Below are 21212 nucleotides of genomic sequence, written 5' to 3'. Positions count from 1 at the left end.
AATTATTTAAGAAACAGTCATGCTGGGGAAGACTCTTGAGAGTCCCTTGGACTGCAAGGAGATCCAACCAGTCAACCCTAAAGGAAATCAACCCTGAATATTCATTGGAAGGACTAATGCTGAAGCTCCAATACTCTGGCCGCCTGATGCGAAGAGCTGACTCCCTGGAAAATAACCTGATGCTCAGAAAGACTGAAGGCAGGAGGATGAGATGGTTGGATGGCATCACTGATTCAATGGACATGAGTTTGAGCAAGCTCTGGGAGGTAGTGAAGGAGAAGGAAGCCTGGCGGGCTGAGGTCCATGGGGTTGCAAAGAGCTGGATACGACTGAGTGGCTAAACAGCAGCAGCAGCAACAGTGCCAGAAGGACACTCTGATCCTCCTTCGAGCCCCTGGGAGCAGGGAATAAATCTCGCCAGTGAAAGATGCCCTCCTATCCCCAGCATCTCTATCACCAGACAAGGAGAATTTGGGGCCAAGAGGGTTGTGTGAACAAACCTTGTCTCTTCTTTGCTAACTTACTCCCCCAAGCCCAAGTGTCTCTGTCTTGTCAGCTCTTCACAAACATATTGTTTCTTTGCCTAAAAGGGATGAAAGATGCCTGCTATGGCCCCTTCCTGTGAATCTCCTGTTTTTATGAGCCCCTGTATGTATGATATTAAATTTGTTTTCTCTATTAATCTGTCTTATGTCAATTTCATTATCAGGTCAGCCAAAGAGCCTAGGAGAGAAAAAGGGGAAAGTTTTCCTCCCCTACACGGTCAATATAAAAATGATTAGTGAGAAATTCTACATGCTTTGTGGCGGGGCGGGGGTGGGGGGGGCGGCGCAGGTATGAGTCCATCTAGTCAAGGCTATGGTTTTTCCAGTAGTCATGTATGGATGTGAGAGTTGGACTATAAAGAAAGCTGAGCACCAAAGAATTGATGCTTTTGAACTGTGGTGTTGGAGAAGACTCTTGAGAGTCCCTTGGACTGCAAGGAAATCCAACCAGTCAACCCTAAAGGAAATCAACCCTGAATATTCATTGGAAGGACTGATGCTGAAGCTCCAATACTCTGGCCACCTGATGCGAAAAGCTGACTGACTGGAAAAGACCCTGATGCTGGGAAAGACTGAAGGCGGGAGGAAAAGGGGGTGACAGAGGATGAGATGGTTGGATGGCATCACCAACTTGATGGACATGAATTTGAGCAAACTTCAGGAGTTGGTGATGGACAGGGAGGCCTGGCATGCTGCAGTCCAGGTTGCAAAGAGTTAAACACGACTGAGTGACTGAACTGATGAGGACCTCAAATCCAGTGTGAATTTCACACTTGCACAGCACCTTCCCATATGGACTCATCACAGCTCAATGGCTGCACAAGCCTAGTGGCTGTAATGGATGGCTGGGGGATAGATGGTCTCATTAGCACTGCGGTCCTTTCAGGACTGAGTGTACTGCCAGGACCCAGGACAGGAACATTCTGTGCCTTCAGCGCACACCCACACAGAGCTTTCAATGAGGGGATTTATCTTCCCAGCCACAGCAAAACCACTGTAAAGACTAAACAAGGTGTCTGGCACTGGTCAAGACTTATGGAACCCCAAGGAGTAATGGGCTTGCCTCGTGGCTCAGATGGTAAAGAATCTGCCTGCAATGCAGGAGACCCGGGTTCCATCCCTGGGTTGGGAAGATGCCCTGGAGAAGGGCATGGCAACCCACTCCAGTATTCTTGCCTGGAGAATTCCACAGACAGAGGAGCCTGGTGGGCTACAGGCCACGGGGTCACCAAGAGTCACACGACTGAGCTACGAACACGTTCAACGTGTTCAGGGAATAAGCCTTTTTGTTTTTTGTCATCTTGATTATATTTTAAAAGTATACAAGGTCACAAAACTAGAGCAAGCTTTTGGCTTTTTAAATTTTTTTAAGCTAATTCTGTTCTTACATCAAAATATGCACCATTGGATATGTAAGCCGGAAACTTGAAATTAAAAAAAAATCGTATTTGAAACTGACCCACTCAACTCTCTAATTGCATATGTGAAAGGTCAAAATATTTCTTCTCAGAAGCACAAGTGTATCTGATTCACAGTTAGGAATGAGGTGAAGTGAATCAGTGAATTGTGGTTCTCATAACACTTATGTCATTAAGTTCGTAGAAAACAAGAGTTCTTCTTTGGGGAGTCAACCTCTTTGGAAGCGATCTAGAGAACTTTCTCTATTTTACACACACAAACAGCAGAGCTCCAAAGAGCTGATCTAAACCATCACTGCTCATCAACATCTTTTTATACAACGCCCAAGGTCAGGTTTGACTCTGGGAGCTTCTGACCCACAGTCTGGGACCTGCCGGGGGCTCTGCCTTTTAAAGAGACTCCAGAGAAGCTGCTGCTGAGCCCCTGGCTAAGAATGCAAGAAAGGAGAGGCCAGCTTTGGCTAAGAATGCAAGAAAGGAGAGGCCAGCTTTCTCTGAGGCTCTCGTCCCATCCCAGCCACCTCTCTCTCCTGAGAAGCACTTGGGGGCTGGATTCCAAGGTCACCACCAGTCACTGTGGCTTCTTTTTAATCCCTTAATGACGTCTGTATTATGAAATATACATATATACAGGAAAGTATCCAAAACCCCTAAGTACAGTGTAAGGGATAATAACTATGGTTAAATAGTAAATGTTAAAATGAATAGTAAATATCAAACCAAAAATAATAACAGAGTGATAATCAGCCGTATCCAGGTTGCCAACACCCACTCTCTCCACGCAGTCTGGGTGTCTACCTTGGATCTCTGAGCATTTTCACAAGTTTACAGAATCAGCCGATGTTAGGGGAAGAAGAAGGAAGGAGATCAATAGATGGGCTTATACTTCAAGGACGAGGGCAGAGCTGCCAACCCGCTGTGTGAGTAAATTCTCTCTCTTCCCTGGTTGGGAAGCTAAGAACCTGCATGCCATGCAGCACAACTGGGAATGAATAAATAAATAGAAATGAAACCTTACGGGGGCAATAAAGGGACCCATCCTTGATTTATTCACACCCCGCCTCAACAAAGACTTGAAGGGCTTTCCAAACAGATGAACTGACAGCTAGGGAAGCAGAAGGGAAAGGACAAGGCTGAGCAGAGAAAGAGGGTGAAATCAGCACACAGACGGGCCCACCAGGAGATGCTACGGAGTGTGAGAGGCAGAATACCCACTGGTTTTGAGCTTCCTGGTGGCCCAAGCAAAAATGGGAATACAAGCAGTCATACAAAGACAGACACATGCCAGCTGCTTAGGAATCAAGGGACTGAGTGTCTTCTAGGGTAGCAGGAGCCCCCACCCCCGGCCGCATCTCCCGTGGGCAGCGCACTCACCCGGTGTGTGTTGTTGATGACAATGGGGTCGGGGTTGCCGTAGTTGGGCGGGTTTGCATAGGGGTCATAGCCGAGCCGGGCCAGCATGGGGGCGATCTGGGCCATGTCCCTCAACACGTCTCCAGGGATGTGGCCAGTCCACTTGGAGAGAGCTTCCAGGTTCACGGGCTTGATGACCTGGTCTGTGGATCGTTCAATCCTGGGGAGAGAGGGCGAACTGGATGGGGTGTGGGCAGACCCAGGTGGCGCTGGGGCAGCAGGGAAGGTGGGGGGGACCTGGTTCTTGGAACCCACTCGGCTCCCCTAAACTCTGAGAAAGTGGGTGAGTCATCTGGCCTCAGCATACCTGCTCTGTACAATGGGTTTAAGAGCAGAGAGTGGGAAGCTGGCAGAAACACCATTTCAGTGGGGCTCAGATTCTTGACCTCCGTGACTTTTTATTTACATGACTAAGCTGGACGTGACCTTGACTTCTTCCTTGACCTCTATGACTTTTTAAAAATGACTTTTTATTTACCTAAGATGGGCTAAGATTTTGTTCTTGAGAAGTAATTCTAAAGCACTAACAGTAAGGTGAAGAGCCCCTGTGGTCACCGCTCCCAGTCCATCAGCTGCCTGCAGGGGCCCGACCATGGCATTCTGGAGTCTGCCTCTTCTTTCGGTCTGTTTTCTGTGCTTTTAAAAGCAGAGTGGCTAAGGGGCCAGACTGCCTGGGGGTGGGTGCCAGCTGTGTGACCTCAGCAGAGTGACTGAGCCTCTCTGAGCCTCAGTGTCCTCATCTATAAAATGGGAATCATTAACCTACCCTGCTGGGCTCTTCTAAGGAGTAAACAGGTTAATAATAAAAGAGCATCGGGTACATTCTAAGGTCTCAGTGTTAGAGTGCGCGCTCTCTCTCTCTCCCGCACGTATATACATAGAAAATCTATGGTTTTGCTTGCAGATTTAAACACAGAAGTTACATGCTATATATAGTACTGCTCTGTAGGCTTTTTTTTTTCCCCACTCACTCAATACCTCCTTCTTTTTCCATCCCCATAAGGTGGCCCTGGAGGTTGTTTCCAGTTTGCTGTTAGGATGAAAATGCCGTCATCTTACACATGCTTTCTCAGTCTCCCAGATAACAGGGTTACCACCTCATCTGATCATGATGGTCTTACTGCTTATATAGTTCAGGGGTTTCATAAGCTGGAGGGTGGGGAAGGATCGAGGACCTATTTCTAGATGCGTCCATCCCAACCAAGAGATAACTTGGGAACAAAAAACAGTCCAAAAAGATGGAGCAAAAGGAACTGGGATGGGGAGGGAGGGAGACCGGGGAGCGAAACAGGGTGGGATGATGGGGGCGGGGCATGGATATGGGGGCTACAGACTGATCCAAATCTCAACTCTAGCCAGCGTGTCAAAAGATCTCAAACACGGTTCTAGGTACTTTCACCATATAAACATCTCTGCCACAAGCAGTCTCGCCCCATGACGATCACCCACAAAGGCTGTTTTGCCATAAAAGATAAAATCACTTGCTGACGGTTACATGACAAGAGAAAATGATAATGTATCAGTTTCTACAGGTCCTTGGGTGAGCTAATCTAAGCCAGATTCTGTTAGAATTTTCACCGTGTTCAAGACACATCAGGAATCAAGTAACCATCCCATTTTGGGGGGATAGGAGGAGCTTGATTCTTCTTTTGCCTGTCTTTTTTTTTTTTAATTGAAGTATAGTTGATTTACAATGTTGTATTAATTTCTGGTGCACAGCAAAGTGATTCACTTACACATATATATTGAATACATATTCTTTTCCATATTCTTTTACTACGGTTTATTACAGGATATTGAGTATAGCTCCCTGCATTATACAGTAGGTCCCTGTTGCTTATTTTATATAGAGTAGCTTGTTTCTGCCAATCGCAAACTCTTAATTTATCCCTCCCGTTTCCCCTTTGGGGATCGTGCTTATTTCCTATGTCTGTGATTCTGCTTGTTTCCCAGCTTCATCTGCGTCATAGTCTAGATCCCACATACAAGTGATATCACTCGATGTTTGTCTTTCTCTGTCTGACTTACTTCACTTCCTACGATCATATCGAGGTCTAACTGGGTTGCTGCGAATGGCATCATTTCATTCTTTTTTTATGGCCGAGCAGTATTCCACTGTATATATGGGCCACATCTTTTCCATCCACCCATCTACTGATGGACACTTAAGTTGCCTCCACATCTCGGCTACTGTGAATAGTGCTACTGTGAACACGGCCCCCACTGTCCAATACTATGATAAATCTGGTAAAGACGGCAGGAGGGAGCAAACCACTGTATCTAAACTAGCTAAAGACCCATCATCAGCGCTCCCAAAGGCTTCTGTGAATCAGCAGCTGCCGCTTTCCCACGAGCCACAACTCGGTACCCTTTTGGTTTTGACAGGTGGGAGGGGTGACTGCTCAAGAGGACTTGCAGAACCTGATATGTTATCATTTCCTAGTACAAAGAAACCAAAACTGTCAGTCAACCAGTTATTTCATCTTTTACAGCAAAATACTCACTGCAGAGATGTTTACGGCAAAGAAACCCAACCCGATCCAACGTGTGCCTGGCCTCTACCACACCCCTTGTGTCTACAGGACTTTACGGGACAATCACATAGCCGCATCCCAGGCCAGGGATGGGAGCTGTGCTTATCATGAGTCAGTAACCAAACTGTCCCAGAAAGGGAGATGTTAAACAGAATATGGTGATTGTGTTGTGGAATATTATACAGCCATTCAAAGTGATGTCACTGCAGAGTGCTGGGGGCTCATGGGAAGTGTCCCAGACACAAGGTGAAGAGAGTTTACAGAGGAACCTGCCCAGCAGGACTCTGGTTTCATTCCCTGACCAAGGACCAGCAGGCCACAGGTCAAAATCGGGGTCGGGGGAGGATTATGGGTGGTTTTCCATTCCTGTTTTATGTACGTTCCCAACTTCCTGCCGTCAGGATGTATTCCTTTGGTCATATGATGTTGTGTCAGGATGATTTACAAAATCCCAGCTCCAGCACCAGCTGTGGGGGTGTCCAGTCCATGGGCACTTTTACTGCCAGAAGGAGAGCTGCTGAGCTCTGCTCAGGGCTCCGGAGCTCCTGGAGACAGGGCCTGGGAGGGCCCAGACGTTAGAGAGACAGGAGGCGTTGTCCCAGGAAGGACCGGTCTTCCACTGGGCTCTTAGGGATGCTCGCACCTGAGCAGGATCCAGGCATGGGAATGGCACATTCTGGCCCTGCCCTGTCCCAGGGTCTCAGGAGAGGGAAGAGGGTCCCAGTCATGGACACCTTGAGAGAACAGGGCCTGGAGTCCAACAGGTGTGAGTTTGAACCCTGGCACCACCTCTTGCTAGGCCAGTAACTTTCCTGAGATTCCGCTTCTTGATCTATAAAATGCGGTTAAGAGCAGTTCTTATGTCCAAGTTTGCTGTGAAGATGAGGGCAATAATGATGGTTGGGGGCTTAACTCAGTGCTGGGCACACAGCAGGCGCTCAATAAGAGCAAAGGCAAGGCCAGTGGGGATGCCACCAAAAGCAAGATCAACACTAAAATGAAGGTAATGGGGATTAACAGCACCTAAGAGATACCACCCCATCTGAAGTTCACACGTGAACAAAGGTGGACGGATTCTATCCCCACGCTACCGATGAGGAAATGGAAGCACAGAGAGGTTGAATCCCCTGCTGAAGGTCACACAGCTAAAAAAGGACGGGGCTGGGACTTGAACCCAGACAGCCCGGTCCCAGAACCTGTCCTCTCAACCTTTATCAACAACAGCTGATTACACAAAGCCCATGGACGTGGTGAGGAGGGACTGCCCCCTTTTGGAGGGGGCTAATAAAACTGAGGTTTCAGAGAAGTCCAGCAACTTGCTCAATGCCACACAGCTACCGGGAGGGAGATGTGGATCAGAGCTCTGCTCTTAACCACTGGTCGTCTCAGATCTCTGTTACAACAGAGGTGGTTCAGAGAGGCACAGTGACCAGCCCTAGGCCACACAGCAGAAGGTGGGGGCTCCACTCACTTGGACAGGGAGACGCCGCCCGGCTTGCCGATGAGGTCCTCGTGGTGCAGGACAGCGTCGCTCCAGGCGATGCCCAGGAAGTCGAGGATGACCTTGAGGGAGCGCCGAGGGTGTAGCACCAGCTGCTCGTAGTACACGGGCAGGCACTTGTCCCTGCCCACCTCCATGCACTGCGCATACATAACCTCGATGGCCTTGTTCCACTTGGTGAGGCAGTCGCGGTAGCTGCTGAGGTCGAAGCCAGCGATGGTGACCTTGCGGGTGATCATGGAGTGCACTGAGGCCCGGCCGTCGCGCACCATGAGCAGGAACTTAGAGTTGGGGAAGAGGCGCGACAGGTAGACGGAGGACTTGAGCGTGAAGGGGTCCTTGTTGCAGAGCACACGGGCCGGCTCGCCGTGCTTGGCGATCACCTCCAGGATGAAGGCCTGCATGGCGGCGTCCAGCACCTCGTCCGTCACGCCCGCCTCGTCCAGCCGCAGCTTCTCCCGGCCCGACTTGGACCAGGCCTGGCGCATGGCCAGCACGCGTGGGATGATGCGGGTCTCCTCGCCGCAGCGCACCTCGGGGTGCGCGTCCAGCATGGCCCGCATCAGCGTGGTGCCGCTCCGGGGCACGCCCCCGACGAAGATGAGTGGCATGGCCTTGCCGTAGCGGTACTCCACGTGGTCTGCGCCCACCATCATCAGGTCCTCCTGCTCGGGCCGCATGGTCCGCCGGGGGCCCCGCGGGCCCCCTAGCACCGCCTGGCACTCCAGCACCCGCTGCCCCAGGTGGACGGCCAGCACCAGGGCCAGGGCCAGGCCGGCTGCCAGCAGCGCCCTCCGCACCGACAGGCGCATGCTGGGCCCGGGGCGGGGGGCGCGCTTCAGGGGCAGGCGGGCGGGAGCCCTGCGGCGCTCACATCTGGGGAGACAGAGAGATACAGGGCGGGGCGGGGGGGGGGCAGTCAGGGAGGCCGGCGCTTTGCCATCCAGACCCCGACAACAGCCCACGAGGATGCTGACACCCACAAGAGGAAAGTATGATGAGCCCGGCTCTGTGCTGGGCAGGTCCTCCCTCTTAACTCGGGAGATCCAACAACCCTCAGGGGAGTCGCTATTACTACTCCCAGGGCCCCTGAAGGCCTAGTTCAAATCCCTCCTCCCCACTTCCTAGTTGGGGGACCCTGCCCAGTCCCCGTAACCACTCAAGGCCTCAGTTTCCCCGTCTGATATATGGCAAGTGAGTGACAGTCGCTCCGCCACGTCAGACTCTTTGCGACCCCACGGACTATATATAGCCTGGCAGGTTCCTCTATCCATGGGATTCTCCCGGCAGGAACAAATGGAAAGAGGAATCGTTTTTTTAAAAATGGACTTTCTTGAAAGACAGTTATGTGAAATTCTCCAAAATGTGAACATACTAAAAGCCCTAGAATATCACATTTCAGGAGCACAGTCATTTGATAAGGAAGAGGGTTTTGCCTGTTTTTACTCACAGCTGTCTTCTCAGCCCCTAGCGCAGTGCCTGGCTCCTAGTGGGTGCCCAGTAAATATTTATGGAACGTGCCTGGGTGGAATGAGTGGGGCCCGGGGTAGAGCGAGTGCTAGGAAGTGATATCAGCAGAGACAGGAGGAAGCCAAGGTATGGAGGGGCTATTCACAGTCACCCGGCTGGGAAGCGGCCAAGCTGCGGTCCGTGATGGGGACCCTGGGCAGGGGTTAGGAGCCGGGTCTGTGTCTGCTCTGAGCGACCGCCATCTGCCTGTGCAGGAGATGCTTTTCAGAAGCTGCAAAACATCCTGGGGCCTAGGCTTCTTCCAGAATCACTGTCCATTCATTCAGCCTTCCCTCAATCAATGCTTAGGAAACAATGAAAGGTGCCAGGCTGGAGGCCGGAGGCAGGACAGTGGACAAGACAGCCGGGCCTCTGGCCTCAAGGAGCCTATGTCCCAGCAGTGGATGGAGATGATTCACAAGCTCTGGCCAGACTACAATACCAGCTTCCAAGGAAATGAGCTGGACACCATGAGCAGGATCAAGAAGGGGCAGGAGGAGGGAAGTCAAGGAGGACTTCTTGGAGGAGGTGACGTTCAAGCTGAGACCCGGAGGAGGAGCTGGCTATGTGAAGATGTGAGGGAAGGGGTGGGGGGCTCCAGGCAGGGGGAACAGGGACAGCCGAACTCCAGGATCGGGGAGGATTTAGGGTGCTCAAGAACCTAGGAGAGGAGGCTGCTGGGGCCAGAGGGGAGGGAGGGGGGAGATGGGGAAGGAGCTGGACTTACTCTCAGGGCAGCCCCTGCAGACAGGGCCTGCATGGGTGAGAATGGAGGCAAGGAGGTCAGTGAGGAGGACCCTGCCCGCATTCCAGGGAGACTCAGGGATGTGTAGACTGTGCGGGTAATGTGGGAACAGGGGGAGGGAATGATACGGGACCTGAACCTAGCTCCTTACCCCTTGTAAATGTCACTGTGAAAGTTGATCAGACCCAACGCCAATGCTGTAGGTTAGGCACTGGTCTTGAAAAGCAGGGGTCCACCCAGCCCAGCCCCTCCCCCTTCTCCAGTCACTCAATCGTCACATTTACCCTCCTCCCCCGTTCACTCTCAAGGTCCTTTGATTATGCAACCTCAGCTCAGAAGGTGCAGACTCAGATGCTGGAGAGGCAGCCCTCCTCCAGCCACCCTAGCTCTTCTCCGTGTCACCCCACTGGGTTTCAGAGCCTTTGTTTCCTCTCTCACCTCTTTCTAGAATCAAAGTGAAGCTCGAGGCCTCTGGGCATTCGAGGAATCAGACAGACCTGGGTTCAGATCCCAGCTCCGCCACTTCCTTTGCGGCTGTGTGAGCTCGGGCAACAGACTCCACCTCTCAGAGCCTCATCTGTAAAATGGGTCTAAGAGCGTCCACCTCGAAGGGCTGAACAGTAAACAGCCTCTAAGAACTTAAGAATGTGCCCAGCACATACAGAGCACTTGAAAGAATATTAGCCATGATCACTGGTTATTCATTCATTCCAACATTTCATGAGTTCCTACTGTGTGCGGGAGTCGGGCTATGGAGCTAAGAGACACAGACTCGGCTCTTCATGTCTACTTGGACTATGGACCCACATCAGGTAGGGGGTTATGGGTTCTACCTGTGTAGGTGCGGGAGGGCTGCCTATAGGAGGCAGCCTTCCTGCTGCGTTATGAGCAGTGGACAGGTGGTGTTTTGAATAGCTGGGTGGAGCAGAGATAGAAGGGAATAGCCAGGGCAAAGTCACAGGCAGGAGAGAACCTAGCATGATGGGAGGCGGGGTGGGGTTTGGGTGGGTGTTCAGCTGAAACCACTGGAGGCCCTGGTGTGCAGCTGGACCAACCCTCCCACAAGGGCTTGGACTACCTGGGGCCCCTCAGGCCACAGCAAGTGGAAAACAGACATCAGGGTGAAAAAAACACACCATCTGAGGCCGAGGCTCGAAACTGCTGAGAGGCCCTGGCATTTCCTGGCCATGTGGCTTTGGGAGAGTCACTTCCCCCATCTAAGCCACAGTTTCCTCAGCTGCAAAGAGGGGTGGGTCCGCTGACCTCAAAGGCTGCCATGAGGGTTCTAGAAGCAACTGACAAAGTGAGTCTCACCTGGGGGTCGCTGGCTTCACTGAGCACTGGAAAATAGCTGGGGACCCTCTTCCAAGACGCACAAGCCTACCGTAAATTGTTGGCAGTTCATGGGTACACTGGATTCAGGGTTGAGGTAGGGAAATCTAATGCTACTTTTTGGGCAGAGGCAGACTGGACAGGCACAAAGTCACTCAGAAATCCCTCCGAGGTGCCCTCAGCTTCATTAAATGCTCAGTGAAATTCTGACTGTAGCCCTGAGACTAGAAATCTGCCAAAGATGATTATTTCAGTGTCAATGGCCCTGGTGGAGTGTCAGTCACACTTTAGCTAGAATTAGTGCACTCGCCTTTTCTTCCTGACACTTGGTGGGGAGGGAGAGACTGCAGCTTAGGGAACAGAAGAGGGGACGATTTAGGAAAGTGGTTTCCAGAAAAGACAGACACACTGTGCCTGCCACTGTGAGTGTGGGTGTGTGTGTGCACGCATGCATATGTGTGTCCTCTTGAGCTTACGTGTGGAGTTGGAAGTGATCCGGATACTAAATACCAGGGGGGAAAGCCTGTATGAAGGGACAGACAGAATTTTTAAGCTGTTATCAACTCCCGAGTTTTGCTTAATGCTGAGCAGTCATCTGGCTATAGCGCTTTAAAACAAAGCCCGGAGTTGTGTATTTTTTACACTTACTGAGCACATCCTCAGCTAAAGTTTATTTCACGCATCACCTAGGGGGATCCCCTCTGCCACCTCTGGGTGGAGCATGCCTCCCGCTCAGCAAGCAGCTCAGAAAGCGGAGGCCACTTGCCGGAGACAGGTCAGGGTCAGATTAGGGGCTGAGGCCACGCTGTTCACGGTCCTCAGAGAGGACCCAGCAAGGGGCTCATCTCTGGGCCTGTCTCTGCCACTGGGAGAAGACAGCTCAAAGTGGGAAGGTAAGACATGAGCAGGAGACAGCAAAGTCCAGCAGGGCAGCTTGAGAGGCAAAGGCAGGGCGACTTGGCAGAGAGAAAGCCGCTGGGAACCCAAGAGCAAATGGTAGCTTCCAAACCACCCAGAACCACAGACCCCATCCACTCCAGGAGGGGCCAGTGGGCCCGGCCCAGGGACCAAGGCCTGCCCTCCACTGCCTACCATGCAGCCAAACTCCATCAAGGGCAGTGAAGTCAGGGGCTAAGAGCCTCAGACTCAGAGTCCTGCAACCCCGGGTTCAAATCCAGCCCCTACCACTTGGAGCTGGATAGCCAGACGAGGGACCTCAGCCCTCTGAGCTTCGGTTTTCTCCTCTAGCAAAGGTGGGCTGATAAGAACCTTTTCTCGGGGAGCTATTATGAGATGTGGGGAGCTTTTGTGTGAGGCGCTGAGAAAGCACGCCAAGAATGCTGCTGCTGGACACTGGAGAGGGGGGAGGTGTTTAGGTTCTGGCCGCGCCTTGAATCGGCTCAGTGATGCTAGGTAAGTCCCTGCCCGCCCAGCAGTAACATTTCCCTACGCGATGAGGCCTGCCCTCTCCACGCTGCCGGGGTCCAGCTTGGTCAGGCACTGGGTTTCTGACAGAGAGTGACCTGGCGGAGTCTCATCAGCTGCCCGATCGTGGAGGCTGGGCTGTGGGGGTGCCAAGGGTTTTCTGAGGAGAAGCGGGGACTCTGGGGGCCCTTGGGGGAGCACTCACCTTCCCTGGACATGCTCATCCCTGGGCTCTACTGCTTGTGGCTGCTCGCCAGGACGGTCCACCAGCTGAGCCCTACGGAGGCAGAGGAGATGCTGCGTTAGGCCTGTGTGCTACGCGGAGGGGCTGGGTCCCCCAGAGGGGCGGAGGAGGGGTGCTGGGCTTCACCCCACAGTGGTCTGGGGCAGCAGGTAAGTACCCTGGCAAATGAGCAGCAGAGCAGGGACAGGCCACTGCAGGCCAAGATGTTCAAGCTGGGGTCTAAATCCACCAATTCAGCTAGGGAATGAACTGGCCCACTTCGCAGGCAGCAAGGTATGGGCTGAGAATCTCAGCAGCAGTGGGTCTCTGCCTATCAGGCCCTCCCTTCTTCCTGGCCCAGGGGCCTTGGACCTCAGGGAAAGTAAGTATCACAAGACGCAACCACCACCGCCACTATACCTACCTCTAATCACCATCTGGGACTGCTGGGTACAGTCGAACAGGCTGTGCACTGCCCAACTCCAAAGGGCACTGCGCACCCCGTCTATGATACGGCGCCCCCTGGAGTTGAACAATGCCTTGCTCTCACCACCTAACATGAACTAAACGCCTACTATGTGAGAGTGTGTGTGTGTTCGGTTGCTCAGTTGTGTCCGACTCTTTGTGATCCTGTGGACTATAGCCTGCCACAAGGCACCATGTGAGTCCTTGTGCCATTAAATCCCCCAACGAGGAAAGGATGATGCTCCCAACTTTGTGAAGTGAGAAAATGACAGCCAGAGGAAGAGCAACTAACTCGGGGAACCAGGGTGACCATCCAGGTCTCTGAGACTCTGACGCCCAGCTCTTAACTGCATTTAAACCAATAGGGCCATGGACTCAATGGGGGTCTGGGGTGAAGGCGGATTGTTAGTCCAATTCTCACCTCCTCCCATTTTACAGATGGGAAAACTGAGGCTCAGGAGCAGCTATCACTTCACAGACTCACTTCTCTTCTCTTAGTCCCATCCCAGGAGGTGGGGGAGGAGGGAAGAGGGTTGGTGGTGGTTAAGGACGCAGCTCTGCAGTTGGATGACTCTCTGACGAGGTAGACTGTTGTTCTTCTGACCCTCAGTTTTCCTTTTCTGTAAAATGGGCTGTTGGGAGGTTCAAACAGCGTAATAGCAAATACTCAAAAATCTCAGCAATTATTAATACACTAGGAGTAGGCTGTGACTCTGTTCTTGGGGGCCTCTCTCTCTTCCTATTCACTTACTCTTTGCTTCTACTTTTTCCTATCCCTGAAATACCAACCTGATTAGTGTATCTAAACCCGGAAGGAGGACGGTTCCCAGCCCCTGCCCCTCCTCCCAGCTACTGAATACACAGGCCTGGCGTTCCCGAGGCATGGGCGGCCAGTGAAGAGAGGCCTGGCTCCTGGAACAACAACAACAAAAGCACCATTAGGGATGAGGGCCCTTGAAGCTCTTCCGGAGACCAGATGGCTCCAGCCCAGCTGCCCTCAGGCAGCCCTTGAAAGGCCAAGAGAGTTCCAGAGACCTGCCAGGAGGGCAGCTCCCACGGCCCCCTTCAGGGTCGGGGGACGGGCAGTCAGGGCCTTTGATCACTGAAGAGCTGCGACTCCAACATGACGCACTAGCCATCCACGGGTCACAATTTAAGTTAAAATTAAATAAAATTTAAAATTCAGCTCCTTGTTGACACTGGTCACATTTCCAGAGCCCAGAGGCCCCCTGGGGGCTACCATACTGGCCACGGCAGATTTAGGATGGGGTCAGCACGTGATGACCCTTGGGTCGAATCCACCTGTCAGCCTGTTTTGTGAGGCCTGTGAGCAAGGAGTGATCTTGACTTTTTTTTTTTTTAAGGGAAAGACGAGGAAGAGGATGAGTTGGGAGGGGAGAGGAGAAGCAGCAGCAATAAGAAAAACGGTTTTGCAAAACCTGAAATATTTACTCTCTGGTCACTTATTAAAAAGGGCTTCCTAGGTGGTACAAGTGGTAAGGAACCCGCCTGCCAAGGCAGAAGACCTCAGAGACGTGGGTTCGATCCCTGGGTTGGGAAGAGCCCCTTGGAGGAGGGCACGGCAACCCACTCCAGTATTCTTGCCTGGAGAATCCCACTGACAGGGGAGCCTGGCGGGCTACAGTCCATAGGGCTGCAGAGAGTTGGACACGACTGAGGTGACTTGGCACGCACGCATGCACGCACGCATTTACAGAAACAGTTTGCTGAGCTCGACTATTCCTATCATTCACCCAAAGGTCTACAGTCCCGCCCCTATATATAACGAGTTCCATTCCCAGTATGCATTCAAAAGTCCAACAAAGTTAGCCTCGGGATCCCAGCTCATACAATGGGCTATACCACTGCTGCTTCTAAGCCTGCTTCCAGACATCCCAGGCTTGAAATAGACATGCTGAACCCCTGGACCCTGTACAGTACTGAACGATAAGGTGAACAAAAGCACAACCACGTGTAAAGGATGCACACACGTGACTGTATGCCAGACACTAACCTAAGTGGCTGGACACGCGAACACGGTTCATATCTTTGAAAGCGTGGAAGTTCGTCTGTAGGGGACTTGCTGTCGGGCACAATGGAGACTCAGGAGACACAGTGAGAGCTTCCTTGGTGGCTCAGGGGTGAAGAATCCGCCCGCCAGTGCAGGAGACAGAGGTTCGGATTCGGGAAGATCCCACGTGCTGCGGAGCAACTAGGTCCGCTGGCCGCAACTACTGAGCCTGTGCTCTAGAGCCCACCGGCCACTGAAGCCCGTGCGTCTAGACCCGTGCTCCACAGCAGAGAAGCCACTGTGATGAGAAGCCTGCGCCCCGCAAGGAAGAGTAGCCCCCACTCACCGCAACTAGAGAAAAGCCCTCGCAGCAGCAAAGACCCAGCACAGCCAAAGATAAATAAAATTATATAAAGAAGATACATGAGAGGCGTGGGGAGGAGGCAATGAGCCCTCCTTTTCTCGTAGGAAGAACATCAGAATTTATTGAGCGCCACTGTACACCTAACCCTAGACCAAGGGCTTTCCACGCCTCTACCTCATTTTAGCCTCACAACAGCTCAGTGGCAGGGTGGAGCAGGGAGGGGGTTCTCCAATTTACGACGACAAAAGGCCCATGGGGGTGCAGGGTAAGCACAACTACACCAAAAAGCAAATCCGCCACATCAATCGAGCCAATCAGCAAACACAAACTCCAGGTAAGAAGACAGGGGTGGTAGGCGATAGTATTTTCCCCCGAACACATACGTTCATGGTGCTGTTCTATGGTTTTGATCTACAGAATAAAACAACCAGTATTTTTTTTTTAATCCTATACCAGCCACAGTAGTGGGGGTCAGACTGAAGGGGCTCCAATCCTGGCTCCACCAGTTACTGGCGGTGTGACCTTGGCAAGTCACTTAACGTCTCTGAGCCTCAGTTTCCTCATCTGTAAAATGGGGACGACAATACCTTCTAGGAGGCTCACGTGAGACACCCGGGCCCTTGAAATGTGGCCAGTGTAAATGTGGAAGTAGCCTCATAGGAGTCCTGGGAAGTATACATAAGTTAGAAAATGTTAGAACAGAGTCTGGCACGTAGAAAGTGTGCTTTACTAAGAGGGAAAGCCAGTTTCTAAATCTGGCTCTGTCTTCATGATGACATGGCTCAGAAGATGGGCCAGCAGTGAGGATGAGCAAAGACTTCACATCACTCTCTTTCCACTGACCCATGGGCTGCCCTGAGTGACCACCGGAAGCAAGGGGAGGGGGCGGCGATGGACCATCTTCAAGACACCTTCAGGCCTGGACTCATTCATTCCACAAATGTTTACTGAGCACCTACTATGCTCGGAAGTAGATGTTGCAACACATCAGGGGTGGCACCCCAGGGCCCCTGCCCTCACGGAGATGACGTTTTGGCACAGAGCCAGGAAACCAGCATGCCAGATAACTGCATCCGTGACTGTGATAAATGGTGATCCCCGAGGTGGGAGGGGGAGACGTGCCCCAAGGCGCCAAAGCTCAGCAGATCAAGAGGTTCCCAAACTGGGGCCGGGGGGAGGGCTGGAGCACAGGACGCCAGCTCAGGGGGCAGGTCATGGCACTTATAAGAGGAGCCTTGAAGGGGTACCTGGTACCCCCGTGCCGGAGCTCAGCCATCAGCCTTGCAAGCCCTCTCTGTGGGAACCAGCTCCCAAGCATTCCATCACCATGGAGACCACCTACCCCTCTCTGGGGCCCACTGACCTTACCACCCCAAGCCTCCAAGGAGATTCGGGGAGACTGGGGTTCCCCCTTCAGGATCCCTGGGGATCAGAGACCTCTGACCTGCTCTGGAGGGAAGCCAGCCAAGTAGAGCCTGCCAGAATCCAGCGGGGCAAGAGGAAGAGGCAAAAAGGATAATTCTGAGGCTTTAAGGGGTGAGGCTTGAGCATAAGAAACACGTGGGGTGATTCAAGAGAGAAGAAAAGGCAGGCAGGTGAGCGGCCTTAGAAATATCAGCTCATACAAGCCCTTATTGTATGCCAGGTACTGAGCTGAGAGCTTCACATATATCAGAGCTTTAGCCTCACTAGCCCTGCGCATGGCCCCATCTGACTCTCCCGTATTAACCATCTCTTCACTGATCCTCAGAGAGGTGAGTTCACCTGGGCAAGGCCACACAGCAGGTTAGCACAGGAGCTAATAGGAAAACCCAAATCTCTCTCCAGAGCCCATGATCCTAGACCTGAGTTTCCTCATTCATCCCACAAATGTTTACTGAGCTTTGCATTTTTTTTTTTTTTTACCTAAATCAATCAAAGCAGGGCCCATGCCTGCCCCCCTGCCTCCATCTTGGAGGCCCAGTTCAGCACCCTGTTGGCATAAGCTCAGGGTGGAGGGTCACATCCGAGCTCTTGCACTCAGACGTCAGGGGTCCTGCTTGCGGAGCCTCAGTACTGCCATCTGAGAAATGGGCGTTAACACCTGGAACAAAGAGTCGCGAGGAATTCCTTAGCATCACCGCACCCAGCACACATGTGCAAAAACGCTAGCATTGACTATGATCACTGTCATCACAGCACGGGGAGGAAGACTGGAGGGAACCTGGAGACAAACAGGCCAGTAGTTTGGCGAGGCAGGGTCAGCACACTTCTGTAAAGGGCCAGGAAAGCCAATGATTTTGGCCCCGTGGGCCAGAGGGCCTGTCAGGGCTCAACAGACCACTTGGCCTCTGTGCTATGAAAGCAGCCAGAGAAATACACGTGGCTGGGTTCCAGGCAAGACTATTTACAGCATCAGGCAGTGACCTTGATGTGCCCCTCAGACGATCGTGTGCGAAGGCCCGGCTCTGTCTGAACTCCCAGGGGAACTGGGACAAACCCACAAAACGCAGATGCAGTGGGTCACCGTGGAAGCTGGTGTATATTTGGGCTGGAACAGCCAGGGGTAAGACTCAGGCAGCCGGCCTCTGGTGAGAAAAATGGACAACTCGAGAAAGTATTTTTTAAAAGAGATGCATGCGTGTATATGGGATCATCCGCCGTCTGGTCTGTCACCAAGTAAAGATTTAAGGAGAGAGACCTGTGTGTGCCTGGCCCTTTGATGTGCATTTTGCCTCTAAAAACAACCTGTGGAGCTGAGGGAGGCACTCTTATTAGCCCCAGTCGACAGAGGGGGAAACTGAGGCTCAGAGAAGCGAAGAGCTCAGGGAAAGGTCACACAGAGAGCACCGAGCTCAGCCTGCAGTGGAGCCAGCTCTGTCTGACCCGAGGCCAAGCTCTTTAACCATCACCCCCAAAGACCTGCCCTGCTCAACACATAGATAGGGACCATGCGTGTCCACGGTCAGGCAGCTGCCTGGGGCAGCGACTGGCTCGGCCTCCCAGCTCCAGGGCTGCAGCCTTGCCTCCAGCGTCTCGAGCGGCCCCGGCTCGGCTCTGTGCTTCCTGTTTGGGAACACACAGGCCCGGCTCGATAAAGAGTATAAACAGGAAAAGGCCAGGGTGACCTTGCAGGGCCCGGGGCTTCCTGCGCCCGCATGGCACACACACACCTACACACCCACACCCAAGCTTGTCTCCACTCCTCTGCCTGGAAGCGTCCAGAAGTAGGGGAAGGGGCGCGGGAGGATCAGCACACCAGGCTCTGAGCCCTGGTTCTGGTGATCACTAGCAACGCAGCCCTGGCTGGAGCAGAGGAAGTAGGCAGCCGTGTTACACAACTGAGCCTAAACCGGGCCTCAGTTTGCTCATCTGTGAACTGGGGATGCTAACACCCCAGGATTAAACAAAAGAACTGACGGCTCTGAGCTTTGCTACTGCACCACTGTTATTTCCTCCCTTTAAGGTGGTTCAAAACTTCCACGCATCAGAATTACCTGAAATTGTTAAAAGACAGGTTCTTGGGGCCTGCCCCCAAATAATCTGATTTGGAAGTTATAGAGTTCTCGAGCTCTGCGCCTCCCCTGGCTCTACAAATCCCTACATGGGGCACTGGATTTGGCATTTGAGGACTATTTACTGGCCGGGCAGTGCAATGGGCCCAGTGTGGGGGCCAAAAGCCAGACAGGTCCAGGAGCAATCTAGGCTCACTTAGGAAGCAAGTACGGAGAAGCAGAAAGGAAACCAGTTATAGTCTGGCTAAGAACACACTGATGAAGATCAGTGACGCAGTCACCTAGCCGGCACAGACAGATTAAATAAACAAATATACATATTTTAAAGAAATTTTAAAAGAAAATGTTAACATTAAAAAAAAAAAAGAAGTGTGGAGGGCAGTCAGGGACCAGAGTGGGGTGACCTCAGCACACACGGCCCCAGGGGAAGCAGAACAAGGCGTCTACGTCTCCCAACACCCCAGGTGTGCACCTGCCGCGGCTCCAGGCCCCTGGTGGCGTGCTCGCCTCTCCCCAGCCCTCAGTTTCCTCATCTGTAAAATGGGGCCAGCACCTCACCAGCAAGGGCTGTGGTGAGGATTCAGGTGAGATGCAGGCTTACCCATGAGAAGATAAGAGCAGGTGACGCTGCCGCCCTTTGGTAATTATGGGTCCCATGCAAATCCGAGAGAAGGAAGCAGCCATGGCGGGGGTGGGGATGAGGGGGGGTGGTGGGCAAGAGGGTGGGGAAAGGAGGTCAGCAGGCTCCAGGAAGGCCAAGCAAGGAGCTTGGGGTTTATCCTGAGGGCAGCAGGAAGTGGCGAGTGCCGGTGGGACTGAGGGGGCGTGGGCTTTTTCTAGTATGAGATGGCTTAGAAGCTGAGGGCAGGAGGCCAGGCGAGAAGTGCCAGGGGGCCCAGGGACCACCTCAGAGGAGACGTGATGGAGGACAGAGTGGAGGAGGGGGCCCAGAGGCCAGATGGTCTGGGCTGCAGGAGGTGACTCGGAGACCCCACTCTAGCCTCAGCTCACAGCCTTTCTTCCCCTGGGTCTCATCGGCCTCTCCATCAAATGACAGCAAGGGGTCTGCGTGGTAGGTAGGGCGGGGTGAGGAGACGAGCGAACCACTGCCCTGGACCGCAAAACTTACAGGGGCATCCCCCAAACTCAGTATTCAGGATCGACAATGTTTAAATGCAACATTTACAAATGCCAGCCATATGCAGAGACGTGGATGGACCGAGGGACCGACAGAGAGAGCAAAGAAAGACAGAAAGAGAGAAACAAGTATCATATATCAACACATGTATGTGGAATCTAGAGAAACGGTACAGATGATCTTATTTGCAAAGCAGAAATAGAGACGCAGGTGCAGAGAACAAATGTACGGACACCAAGGGGGGAAGAGGGGAGGAATGAACTGGGAGGCTGGAATTGACATATACACGTGCGTGCTCAGTCGTGTATGACTCTGTGACCCCATGGACTTGCAGCCCACCAGGCTCCTCTGTCCGTGGGATTTCCCAGGCAAGAATACTTGGAGTGGGTTGTCATTTCCTTCTCCAGGGAATCTTTCAGACCCAGGAATCAAACCCAAGTCTCCCGTGACTCCTCACTGGAAGGAGGATTCTTGAGCACTGAGCCACGCTACTATGTATAAAATAGATAACTAATGAGACTACTGTAGAGTCAGAGACCTCTCCTTGGTACTCTGTGGTGTCCTAGATGGGAAGGAAATCCAAAAAAGAGGATTTATATACATATACACATATATATAAATATGTGATACATACATGTGGGATACACATATATATGTGAATGGCTGATTCACTTTGCTGTACAGCAGAAACACAACATTGTAAAGCAACCATATGCCAATTAAAAAAAAAACTGCCAGAAAAACACAATGACAAAGGAAACATCACATTTTTAAATAGGATAAATAATGGTGCTAGCTAAGTTGTATTAGAGCCTGAGGCAGAAGGAAAACAAGTCTTTATTTAAAATGTTGACATTGTTCATCATGGATATCTTTTTAATCAATCTAGATGTTTTTTGGGGGGGGGTGTGTAATAGCTTCACTGATACTGAATTCACGTATCATACAAGTCACCTATTTAAAGTGTATAATTCAACGGTTTTAAGTGCGTTTACGGAGTCATGCTAACACTTCCACAATCAATTTTCGAGTATCTTCATCAGCCCAAGGAGAAGCCCCGTGCTCGAGCGGCACCCCAACCCCCTCCTCCCCCCA

General features: G+C 52.2%; 1 protein-coding gene across 2 annotated transcripts in view; it reads right to left on the bottom strand.

Moving 5' to 3' along the window:
* Positions 1-21212, bottom strand: part of TPST2 (tyrosylprotein sulfotransferase 2) — a 53944-nt gene that overhangs the window by 7069 nt on the left and 25663 nt on the right. The window contains exons 1-4 of one of the 2 annotated variants that reach the window (XM_070385936.1): positions 13532-13720; positions 12628-12699; positions 7382-8287; positions 3338-3536 (exon numbers count right to left, since the gene is read on the bottom strand). In XM_070385936.1, coding sequence (XP_070242037.1) covers positions 3338-3536; positions 7382-8223 — 1041 coding nt within the window. In that variant the 5' untranslated portion in view covers positions 8224-8287; positions 12628-12699; positions 13532-13720. Of the gene's footprint in view, positions 1-3337; positions 3537-7381; positions 8288-12627; positions 12700-13531; positions 13721-21212 lie in introns of those variants that run through there. The other variant, XM_070385937.1, reaches the window with a different exon arrangement.

The sequence above is a fragment of the Bos mutus genome, chromosome 17 (genome assembly GCF_027580195.1).
Source record: "Bos mutus isolate GX-2022 chromosome 17, NWIPB_WYAK_1.1, whole genome shotgun sequence".
Lineage (NCBI taxonomy): Eukaryota > Metazoa > Chordata > Mammalia > Artiodactyla > Bovidae > Bos > Bos mutus.
The sequence above is the reverse complement of the archived record's forward strand: the minus strand, read 5'-3'. Positions and strand labels throughout refer to the sequence as shown.